Source organism: Lithobates pipiens, unplaced genomic scaffold (genome assembly GCF_037356315.1).
Source record: "Lithobates pipiens isolate NorthernLeopardFrog02 unplaced genomic scaffold, aLitPip1_a1.2 Scaffold_22, whole genome shotgun sequence".
NCBI classification, from domain to species: Eukaryota; Metazoa; Chordata; class Amphibia; order Anura; family Ranidae; genus Lithobates; species Lithobates pipiens.
Genome location: NW_027507784.1, coordinates 29,276,695 through 29,289,213, shown reverse-complemented (window position 1 = coordinate 29,289,213; position 12,519 = coordinate 29,276,695). Strand labels below are relative to the sequence as shown.

At 44.4% G+C, this 12,519-nt stretch overlaps 1 protein-coding gene across 1 annotated transcript; it reads left to right on the top strand.

Annotated features, from left to right (window-relative positions):
- The first annotated feature begins 212 nt into the window (after positions 1–212).
- On the top strand, positions 213–12,519 carry LOC143923504 (cardiotrophin-2-like). The gene is made up of 3 exons (XM_077447221.1): positions 213–578; positions 3,787–3,929; positions 6,640–12,519. Exons 1-3 carry the CDS (start codon positions 563–565, stop codon positions 7,141–7,143), a joined length of 663 nt encoding a protein of 220 aa, XP_077303347.1. The 5' UTR covers positions 213–562; the 3' UTR covers positions 7,144–12,519.

Sequence of the window (12,519 nt, the reverse complement as noted above, 5' to 3'; positions counted from 1 at the left end):
CGCCCAGGCGAGATGCCCACTGAGCCGGCCGCACACATGATCTCTCCGACATGCCCGGCGTGTGTACGTGTATGCCGCCGCAGGCCCGGCCCGTGCCAAATCCCTGGGAGAGAGAGGCGGGTGATTTCACATAATACCTCTAAGGGGGGTGCATTATCAGCCGGTAACCCTACCCCTTCAGTGCCTCATTGTCCCGCCACCAACTTCCGTCAGCTCCTTTCAAAGCTGATAATTGCAGCGAGCGAGGTGACGGCTCTGGGGGGTAAACGAGGAGGAAGAGCGAGTCACCTGTCAGCCCTCTGCGCCGGCCGCATCTCCCTCCCCTTCTCCAAATACCTTCCCCTCGACTCACCTCTCCACGCCCGCCCCCCTCCCGGCCCCTCTCCTCCTTCTCCTCCGTTTCTTAGAAGGAAGCAGCTGCTGAGAATGGAGATTCCTCTGTAAGAAGCGTGGCGGGGGGTGGCTGACGTCCCACTGAACCCAGAAGAGCCATGGGGGGGGAGGACGGCTATAAAATCATGGCACCTGGCACACAGGTGCATCACAAGGAGCTGGGCGCAAGATGCTGGCAGCAACAGGTGAGTGCCAACACTGGGAGGAACTCTGTACTGGTACTCTGATACTGAGCATCATTGGATGGGGAGCCTGGAGGAGAGCAACGAATGGGCACCTAGGAGGAGAGCAACGAATGGGCACCTAGGAGGAGAGCAACGAATGGGCACCTAGGAGGAGAGCAACGAATGGGCACCTAGGAGGAGAGCAAAGAACGGGCACCTAGGAGGAGAGCAAAGAAGGGGCACCTAGGAGGAAAGCAAAGAACTGGCACATAGGAGAGTAAAGAACGGGCACCTAGGAGGAGAGCAAAGAACGGGCACCTAGGAGGAGAGCAACGAATGGGCACCTAGGAGGAGAGCAAAGAACTGGCACATAGGAGGAGAGCAACGAATGGGCACCTAGGAGGAGAGCAAAGAACGGGCACCTAGGAGGAGAGCAACGAATGGGCACCTAGGAGGAGAGCAAAGAACTGGCACATAGGAGGAGAGCAACGAACGGGCACCTAGGAGGAGAGCAAAGAACGGCACCTAGGAGGAGAGCAAAGAACGGGCACATAGGAGAGCAAAGAACGGGCACCTAGGAGGAGAGCAAAGAACGGGCACATAGGAGAGCAAAGAATGGGCACCTAGGAGGAGAGCAAAGAACGGGCACCTAGGAGGAGAGCAACGAATGGGCACCTAGGAGAAGAGCAAAGAACTGGCACATAGGAGGAGAGCAACGAATGGGCACCTAGGAGAAGAGCAAAGAACTGGCACATAGGAGGAGAGCAACGAATGGGCACCTAGGAGGAGAGCAAAGAACGGGCACCTAGGAGGAGAGCAAAGGACGGGCACCTAGGAGGAGAGCAACGAAGGGGCACCTAGGAAGAGAGCAAAGAACGGGCACCCAGGAGGAGGAGAGCAAAGAAGGGGCACCTAGGAGGAGAGCAAAGAACGGGCACCCAGGAGGAGGAGAGCAAAGAAGGGGCACCTAGGAGGAGAGCAAAGAACGGGCACCCAGGAGGAGGAGAGCAAAGAAGGGGCACCTAGGAGGAGAGCAAAGGACAGTCAGCCCGAGACATACAAAGTACCAGAGAGTAAGAGTGATAGAAAGAAACATATAGCAAGAATGATACAAAGTAACAGAGACAGAATTATACAAAGTAATAGAGAGCCAAAAGGATACCAAATAACAGACAACCAGAGGAATACAAAGTATAACAGACAGAATGAAACAGAGTAACAGAAAGCCGAGGGATACAAAGTAACAGAGAGCACAATGATACAAAATTAGCAGAGACAGTGATACAAAGTAATAGAAAAATAATAATTCAAAGTAACAGATTGTAAGAGTAATACAAAGAAACCGAGAGCCAAACGGATACCAAATGACAGACAGCCAGAGGAATACAAAGTAACAGAAAGCAAAAAGATACTTGGAATCATTCTTTTTCTATTACTTTGTATTCCTCTGGCTGTGTGTCATTTGGTATCCGTTTGGTTCTCTGTTTCTTTCTATCACTCTTACTTTCTGGTATCTTCTCTGTTACTTTGTATTATTCTTACTCTGTTACTTTTAACCTTCAAATTAGAACGATTTTTATTTGGTACATAGAAAAAGTACAGGGAGTAAGTATAGATATAATATAATAAATGCAATGTATATCAAAACAAACATAGAAAATCATAGATGAGTGGCAATGTTGGGAGGAACTCTGATACAGAGCATCATTAGATGGGGAGCCAGGATGATGATTAACAACTATGTGCCAAATATTTTATGTATTGTATTATCTGCACTAAGAGAAGAATGGGGAGGGTATGACAGTGGGCAGCATGTACATGAGAGGAGTGTGGCAGGTATCACAGTAGGCAGCATGTAAGGATAGGAGTGTGGAGGGTATGCCAGTAGGCAGCATGTACAGGAGAGGAGTGTGGAGGGTATGACAGTGGGAAGCATGTACAGGAGAGGAGTGTGCAGGGTACGACAGTGGGCAGCATGTACAGGAGAGGAGTGTGGAGGGTATGACAGTGGGCAGTATGTACAGGAGAGGAGTGTGGAGGGTATGACAGCAGGCAGTATGCACAGGAGAGGAGTGTGGAGGGTATTACGGGGCAGTATTTACAGGAGAGGAATGTGGAGGGTATAACAGTGGGCAGTATTTACAAGAGAGGAGTGTGGGGGCATGACAGTGAGCAGTATGTACAGGAGAGGAGTGTAAAGAGTATGACAGAGGGGAGTATTTACAGGAGAGGAATGTGAAGGGTATGACAGTGGGCAGTATGTACAGGAAAGGAGAGTGGAGGGTATGACAGTGGGGAGTATTTACAGAAGAGGAGTGTGGAGGGTATGACAGGGCAGTATGTACAGGAGAGGAGTGTGGAAGGTATGACAGTGAGCAATATGTACAGGAGAGAAGAATGTGGAGGGTATGACAGTGGGCAGTATGTACAGAAGAGAAGAATGTGGAGGGTATGACAGTGGGCATTATATGTAAGAAAGGAGTGTAAAGGGTATGACAGTGGGCAGTATGACAGGGGAGTAATGTGAAGGGTATGACTGTGGGCAGTATGTATAGGAGAGGAGTGTGGAGGGTATAACAGTGGGCAGTATTTACAAGAGAGGAGTGTGGAGGGTAGGACAGTGAGCAGTATGTACAGGAGATGAGTGTAAAGGGTATGACAGTGAGCAGTATGTACAGGAGAGGAGTGTGGAGGGTATGATGGGGCAGTATGTACAGGATAGGAATGTGGAGGGTATGACAGTGGGCAGTATATGCAGGAAAGTAGTGTGGAGGGTATGAAGGTGGGCAGTATGTACAGAAGAGGAGTGTAAAGGGTATGGCAGTGGGCAGTATGTACAGAAGAGAAGAATGTGGAGGGTATGACAGTGGGCAGTATTTATAGGAGAGGAGTGTGTGACAATGGGCAGTATGTACAGGAGAGAAGTGCAGCGGATTGAATGAAGACATCTATACAAAGTGAGAAGAGTTTCCCTTCCTTACCTCTTCCTCTGGTGACAACTCCAAAATATTGGATTTCTGTCTTGATAGTAATGGTCACCAGGACTGGAAGGGAGAATCATGCCATTTGATATACAGGCTACAATAGAAAAGTCTTTAATAAATAAATAAAAGTTTGGACTTGGATACACTTTAAATGTCGTCATATGACAGGCATATGGTTGTGTATGCTGTTTTGGTGTGCAGGTTGTAGTGTTGGCTGTATTCATAGAGAATTGTTCTTATCTCAGCAGCAGCAGTGCTGGCCCTCAGCGTCGGCTTCTTGTACCGAGGATGTGTCGCCGCGCCTCTCTCATCGGAAGAGATCATCACCCAGATCAACAGCTTGGCCACGCTACACCGAGAGAACGCCACGCTCATACTGAACACCTATGTAAGTCACCTAAACTCCACCATACGTTTTAAGGGTCGCCCCGCACATAGCGGCTGGATTGTGCACTAGATCAAATGAAATTGTATAGAAGTGAAATTTCCATGTTTGCCATCAAACTTTAAAAATGGAACGTCTTTACAATTTTATTGTACAATTTTTTTAAAATACTATGTAAATTAGTAATATTTTACAACTGAAACTAGATTGTAAGAATGTATTGTACTGCATGTGCCACTGCCAGGCTAGATTTGTTGGTAGGCACGACCCTTACCTGCTTCTATTGTGTAGATGCTGAGATAGACCATGACGGCACTTTTGCTAAAACCTGAAAAAAGTGAATAACTAAAACTGGAGAGTGCAAAATCTGCTGCAGAAGCACATGGTAGCCAATCAGCTTCTAACGTCAGCTTGTTCTATTAAGCTTTAATCACTTCAGCCCCGGAAGGATTTACCCACTTCCTAACCAGGCCATTTTTTTTGCGAATCGGCACTGCGTCGCTTTAACTGCCAATTATGCGGTTGTACGACGCTGTACCCAAACCACACTGATTTCCTGTTTTTTTTTTTTTCCCCCCACAAATAGAGCTTTCTTTTGGTGGTATTTGATCGCCTCTGCGGTTTTTATTTTTTTTGCGATATAAACAAAAAAAAAAAAAGAAGAGCTTGACACTTTTGAAAGGAACCTATTTTTTTTTTTTTTTTACTTTTTTGCTATAGTAAATTTTCAAAAAAAAAAAAAAATTTGTTCATAGGTTTAGGCCAATATGTATTCTTCTACATATTTTTGTTTAAAAAAAGCGCAATGAGTGTATATTGATTGGTTTGCGCAAAAGTTATAGCGTTTACAAAATAGGGGATATATTTATGACATTTTTACAATTCATTTTTTATTTTTATTTTTACTAGTAATGGCGGTGATCAGTGATTTTTAGCAGTACTACGACATTGCGGCGGACAGATCGGACACTTTTGACACTTTTTTTTTTTGGGGTGACATCAGTGATCAGAGCTAGTAATAGCCACTGATTACTGTATAAATTACACTGGTAGGGAAGGGGTTAACACTAGGGGGCGATCAAGGGGTTAAATGTGTTCCCTGGGAGGTGTTTCTAACTGTTGGGGGGGAAGGGAACTGACTGAGAGTAGAGTGAGATCGCTGTTCCTGATCACTAGGGACAGCAGATCTCTCTCTACATCCCTGACAGAACGGGGATCTGTCTCTTTTACATACACAGATCCCCGATCTGGCTTTCTGTGGAGCGATCGTGGGTGGCTGGCGGACATCTCGCCCGCCGGCCACGTGCATCGGCTGCGGCGTCGCCCCCCCATAGCTCTTAAAGCGGCCGATGTACACCTTTGGCCATGCCAACCTGCCGCAATATAATGATGGCGGCTGGTCGGCAAGCACTTAACAATAAAACATGGAAGCTGATTGGTTTCTAGCCACAGCTGCACCCGATTTTGCAGTTTTCAGTTTTTGTAAATGAACCCTAATTCTGTAGTAAGAAACAATTCATTGTAGGGCTGCAACTAACGATTATTTTCATAATCGATTAGTTGACCGATTATTGTTTCGATTAATCGATTAATAACCTTAAAAACAAAAGTGTGGTGTATAATTTAGTTAATATGTAAAGTTTTAAAAAAAGCCAATTTATTCTTAAATATCTCTATATGCAATGGTAAATATAAATAACTATACGGTTAGGGAGCAAAATATCTAAGCCACTCTTAGAATAACAGACAGAAGAGATATACTGTATATACTATTAGAGATATACTGTATATACTATTAGAGGGTATATACTGTATATACTATTAGAGGCGAGATACTGTATATACTATTAGAATAGATATACTACATATACTATTAGAGGAGATATACTGTATAAACGATTAGAGGAGATATACTGCATAAACGATTAGAGGAGATATACTGTATAAACTATTAGGAGAGATATACTGTATATACTATTAGAGATATACTGTATATACTATTAGAGGGTATATACTATTAGAGGAGAGAGATACTGTATATACTATTAGAAGAGATATACTACATATACTATTAGAGGCTATATACTGTATATACTATTAGAGGCGAGATACTGTATATACTATTAGAAGAGATATACTACATATACTATTAGAGGAGATATACTGTATAAACGATTAGAGGAGATATACTGTATAAACTATTAGGAGAGATATACTGTATATACCATTAGGAGAGATATAGTGTTTATACTATTAGAGTGTATATAGTGTATATACTATTAGAGGAGATATATACTTTTAAAGGGTCAATCTGGTAAATATCAGACTCGTTAACTTTAACCCCATTTTGTTACTGGCCGATTAATCGATTATGAAAATAGTAATCGATTAATTTCATAATCGATTAGTTGTCGATTAATGGATTAGTTGTTTCAGCCCTACTTCATTGCTCCACTTACCTTGATACATTCAGCGCTCTTTACCAGTATCCTTAAAAGATGAAACTCCAACAGGAAACTGCTGGGGATGGCTGTAGCTTGAATTCAAGCACTGTGCAGACATCTTATAAAAGAAGTGAGCTCATAACAGATGTATACGATTGGGGATTAGGGGGAAGTCCTGTCCACAGAGTTTTTATCTGCATGTTTGCGAAAAGGGAAGCCCTTCTGTTGAGTCCTCTGACCCCATGTTCTTCTTGTATTTCCTCATACAGCTGCAGTACCAAGGGTCGCCATTCAGCCAGACTGGGTTCAGCTTCCCCTACTGGCTGGAGAAAGGACTGCCCACCGCAGCACTGGGCTACCGGATTTGGCGATGTCTTTGCCCCGGAGAACGCCTCCTTCAGGCCAGAGAGGCCTTCTTTGCCATTTCCGAGTTCTTCCAACTGGTCCTGGATGATCAGAACTCCCTGAACCCGGAAGCTGCTGATCTCCTTCGGCTCCTGGAGGTGGCTCGCAGAGCCTCAGAGGCCTTACTTAGGAACCTGAAGGATGCTTTGATCATCCTGGGATACCAGCCTCCACCAACCCAGCCAGAGTCACTGAGCTGGGCCCAGACAGATGACAATGCCTTCAAGAAGAAGGTGAGGGGCTATGTGCTCTGCAGGGAGTATAGAGACTGGTTGACCAGGCTTCCAGAAGACATGAAGATACTGAAATTAACATGGAGGCTCAAAGACAGCCCTAGCCAGGAGAAAAGAGACTGCTGCAGGTCTTAAATGATGCGAAAGGGATAAAACTAGAGAGAGGTTGAGCAAAGGGAGGCTGGAGACAATTCAAGACAATGCTGAAAAAGGAGGATATCTTGGTGGAAGGTCTCTAATAAGCTGGCCAGCTGAAAGCAAAGGCAAAAGAGGCCAAAAAAAGTAAACAAACAAAATTGGTGCCAGGCCTCTAAGATGGTAGCCAGAAGTCAAGGCAAAGGCGGAAGGAGGAACCTCTTCCAAAGATTTTGGTAAAAGACTTCTAAGAGAGAGATACGAGCTGAAGAACAAAATACTTTATTTTTTTTTGCCAAAGAACTTGGGAGAGTGGTAAAGACTATTGGTGACATGGCCAAGTGCAGGTCAAGTGAAGGCTAGGCACTTCTAGCAAGATCTTGGTGAAACGCCTCTGAGAAAGCAATCAGGACTTCTGACGGCATACCCAAGTAAAGGCCAAAATGGAAAATCGACGTAGGTACCTTATCTGGCAGGAGAGTGTCGAAAACTACTGCTGGCATGGTCAATCATAAGTCAAGTGAATGCTAGGTGCCTATTCTACCAATATCTTGGTGAAACTCCTCTGAGAAAGTGACTAGGGCTTCTGAAGGCATACCCAAGTGAAGGCCAAATGGAAGATCTACATAGGTACCTTATTTGGCACTTGGTACAACACCTCTGGGAGAGTGACAAAGGCTTCTGGGGCATGTCCAAGTGAAGGCCAAACAGCTAGGCTCTCTATTTGGTAGAAAATGATGATACCACTGCAAGGCAAAGATAAGAGGTGGCACGACACAGCTAAATCAGAAGATGCTTGTTCTGACACGACCAAGCAAAGAAGAGACAGCGTGGGCCTTTGGCACAATTTACACCAAGTTCCTGGTCGCGATTGGCAAATGATTTAAGCACTTTTTTTTGCTCTACAGGCAATATTTGCACTGACTCACACTTGAATCACATCCTGAAATATTACATTATCTATAATGTCAATTCTTAAGAGTTTTACCCAAATACCCAATGTATCCGCAGAAGATCGACTGTGGCATGTATTACTGTTATCTGGAGCCAAGAACACAGAGACTGCTTATGCGATAAAAAAAAAAAAAAATGCACTGAATTATGCAATGCTAAAATTGCAACATATTTATGCCAAAGAACAAAAAGTTTGGAGCTGGATGCCCATATTTGTCTTGCAATCGGACCTCCCTGGCCCTGGAGTCTCGTGTTCTCACAATGACACCCCCCAGCAAGACGAGTAATGGTGGCAAAGAGTTGTCCGGGGTTGGGAACTCAAGTGCAGAGATTTCACAATGTCGGCAGAACACGTAAACAACCAATGCAGGAGCTGAGAATGTACAACTATCTCACCATGCTCCTCGGTGAGATCCATCATTAAGTACCCATCCCTAATATGTTGGTTTTGAGTTGACTGACCTCTAAGGCCACCCAGTGCCACCATCAGTTGTACCCCTGAGTGTTGTTTTAGGCAGAGATAATGCAGAAATGTCATCTTTACACTGGTTCTAATTTTCCAGGGAAGTTGCCGTGTCATGTTCACCGAGGTGGTTTTGTTTGCTTGCCGGGTTATATTTTCCGTTCTTAAGTTTCATGTCAACAAACACGACTTGTAAATCTACCTCATAACCTGCTCTTGCGACATTGTCAACTAAAGTGTTCCAAATTCCAGGCTGGTTTCCTGGTGGTGGCCCTTTTCCTCATCTCGGCCACAAGGTGGCGCCCCAGTCCTGCAGGGAGAGAAGAACCATAGAAGACCTTCCCAGCATTGTGGAAGTATAGAGTTCACCAATACTGACCTCTCATTCTGAAAGTACTAGTACTAGCCTGTCTGCTGATCATTGCATAAATTATTTAAGCAGATGACCCAAGTGCACACCTCCGACGGATACAGCTCCCAGCAGGGGTCTGGTTTGGGTTGCCACCTCATCCCTTTAAACCTGAACACATATTAGTTACACGGGTTCTGAGGCTAATTTAATGCAGATAAGGCACCAAGTGTGTTTAATTACTACCTTAATCAGCCACAGAACCTGTGTAATTAATATGGGGTTGATTTACAAAAGCTGGAGCACTCAGAATTTGGTGCAGCTGTGCACAGTAGCCAATCAGCTTCAAGCATCAGCTTGTTCAATTAAGCTTTGGCAATAGTAAATCAACCCCCAGCGTGCATTACGCAACCGGCGTTATTTACTACAGCTGGAGAATGCAAAATCTGGTGCCTTTCTGCATAGAAACCAAGCAGCTTCCAGATTTTAGTGCCAAAATTTTAAGTGATTGTAAGAGTTCATTTTTAAAATTTTTTAAAACAAACATGTCATAGTTGCCTCCACTGTGCAGCTTGTTTTGCACAGAGTGGTCCCCAAACCTGGTCTTCTGGGGTTCCCCCCCCCCCGGCGGCCTTCTCGGCTCCTCCACACTTCTGATAACCCCCTGGGAGAAGCGCTTCCCCGAGGGGGTTACCTCGCGGGCGCGCTCCCGAGTCCAGCATTTGCGTCTATAGATAAAGAGTGCCGGACTCGGCCCTGGCGCCCACGTCATTGGATTTCACTGACAGCAGCTCTATCCAGTGGAGAGAGACAGCGCGTCCCCGCCGAGGAGATGGAGGAGTTCGGGTAAGTGAAACAAGGGGGGACGGTGAATGCCAGGTGTTTTTTCACCTCAATGCATAGGATGCATTAAGGTGAAAAAAACACAAACCTTTACAACCCCTTTAACCCCTCTAGCGGTAATCCCGAGTCTGGCTCGGGGTAGGAATATACTGATAGGAGCGGTAACCCCGAGCCAGACTCGGGATCGCATCACTCGATGCAGGGGAGGACACAGGGAGAGTTACTTACCTTGTCCCCTGGATCCAGCGATGTCCTCCGCGCTGTGTGATCGAGCTGTCCTCCGCTCGATTCACAGTGCCGAATGCCGCCGAGCTCCGTTCCCTGCGACGTTACGGCGCACGGGAGCGGAGAACGGCAGCAAATTCAAAAAAGTAAAAACACACACAGCACTGTAATCTTACAGATTACAGTGCTGTATTAAAAAATACACCCCCCTTTGTCCCTAGTGGTCTGTGCAATGCCCTGCATGCACTTTTATATTATAATTACTGTTTTTTACTGCCTGGAATTTGGAGATTGTCCATAGCAACCAAAAAGTGTAAATTTTTCAGTGTTTTTGGATTTGATTACATTATTGAATAATTTTTATTATTCTTTATTATATTATAAACTTTATCATACCCGGGATGTCTGCTAGACTCTGGTTTGAACAGATTTAAGAGCGTTATTCCTAAGAATTACAGGACTACAAAATAAAAGCCAGATTTCCATGCAAAATAATTGTACCGCTTTCTGCACCTAATTCCAGACTGAATCATACCGCCAGGGAGGTTAATAGATCTGATGATAGACGCTGATTGGCTACCATGCACAGCTGCTCCAGATTTTGAGTGCTCCTGTTTTAGTAAATTCCCCCCTCCCCCAACACCTTATCGTAAAGCTGTGTAATACCGATGAAGGTTTGATGCAGGAAGTCATGGCACTGAAGTGGGAAGGTTGTGGAATTCTCTTCCTCAAGCAGTATATTCAGCGGGGGGCACCGATAGTTTAAAAAAAACTATTTGATGAGCACCTAATGATCACAACATACAGGGATATACAATGTACTATTGACATAAACACAAGCACACTCCCAGGATGGACAGGATGGACTGGTGTCTTTTTTTTTCAACCTTATCAGCTATGAAGCACAGTTTTTATATAAAAAAAAAAAAAAAAAAACCCACTAAGGAAAAATTATAAAAAAATTATTAAGAAATCAGGCAAAAAGCAGCTGGATGAAATGATATCATCTTCAGGAGAATTTCTTTATAACTTTTCTTTGAACTCAAATCAAAATATCCTCCGGGTTTTATAAACTGCGGTTTTCCATAATGAACAATCCACCCACATGTGTCTGAGTTACTGAGTAGTCTGGCTTCCTATGAGGTCACTATGACATCATTGAGGACATCATCCCACACTATGATTCTGTCAGTAGAATTGGCTCATCATTACCATCAGTCTGGGTATTGGTCTCTGTAATGGTGCAAAGACCATTGCCCAGTTAAGGGCGCTCAAACTTTTTCTTGTGAAAAAAAAAAAGGGGGGGGGGGGCTCAAACTAATATAATAATAAAAATCAAGTTGTATAGTGTATGGCCACTTGGCCAGCTTAGGTCTACTGTCAACTAATATAATTCAAGGGCATTCCTGATTTCATACAGATTGAATGGTTTACGTTTGGCCTCCTATTTGAAATGTTTGGTAAATCTTGTATGTAGATTGGCCAATCAGATTATATAGTGCAGGGATATGCAATTAGCGGACCTCGAGCTGTTGCAAAACTACAAGTCCCATCATGCCTCTGCCTCTGTGTGTGATGCTTGTGTCTGTCGGAGTCTTGCTATGCCTCATGGGACTTGTAGTTCTCCAACAGCTGGAGGTCCGCTAATTGCATATCCCTGAGTGTATGGCCAGCTTTACAGCACAAGTTCACATTAAGCACTTTATTTCAACCAATCCTATGGAGGCAGGGTGATGGGTGATGTGGGGGGGGGGGGGGGGTCAGACCAAAGCTTGGACCAATGCACAAATCAATTTTATACTTTTTTATTTATTTTTTTCCTTTTTTACATTTTGCTTTCATTGTTGAATAACCAGCAGTGGAAAAGCAGGGTGCTTTGATTTTACATTTCCAGCATTTTTTTGTAGAGTAGCTCCGGACACTGAAGGCCGCCTGCTCATGGTCATTTCCCAGGGCAGAGGTAATCTAACGTTTTGGGGGTTATTTACTAAAAGCTGGACAGTGCAAAATCCGGAGCAACTCTGCATAGAAACCAATCAGCTTGCGGGTTTTGTTGCCAAAGCTTAATTGAAGAAGCTGAAGTTTGAAGCCGATTGGCCAGCATGCAGGGCTGCGCCAGATTCTGAGTGCACCAGCTTTAGTAAACCGACCACACTGTCAAGGTGGCCATAGACTGGGATCTGTCAGATGAAGCAAACTGACCAATCGCTGTACAGGGTGAGGGGTCACCTGACCTGACAATGTTGGGGCAGAGCTGACACTCTAAACCTGGTCTGTGTGTGTGTGTGTGTGTGTGTGTGTGTGACCATCTGATCAGTAATCCGCACAGTCACTGACACACTCTGAATACCCGTTACTTGTCTCAGGGTTCTTCTGCAGGTGACAGGTCCTCTTTATAGACAGGAAGTCCTTCTGTCCAATCACTATTTATGTCATTGCTGCAGATATTTATACGTTGCTCTGTACTATGTACTTGTGTTTTGTATTTGTGTGTTTTGTATATTTATATTATTTATAGAAATAAAAGATATTTTTGTTTAAA

Bases quoted from the DNA above. Each gene is read 5' to 3' on its own strand.
- LOC143923504 (XM_077447221.1), top strand. The intron at 3,930-6,639 runs GTAAGTCACCTA...TTCCTCATACAG, and splicing joins CGCTCATACTGAACACCTAT to CTGCAGTACCAAGGGTCGCC.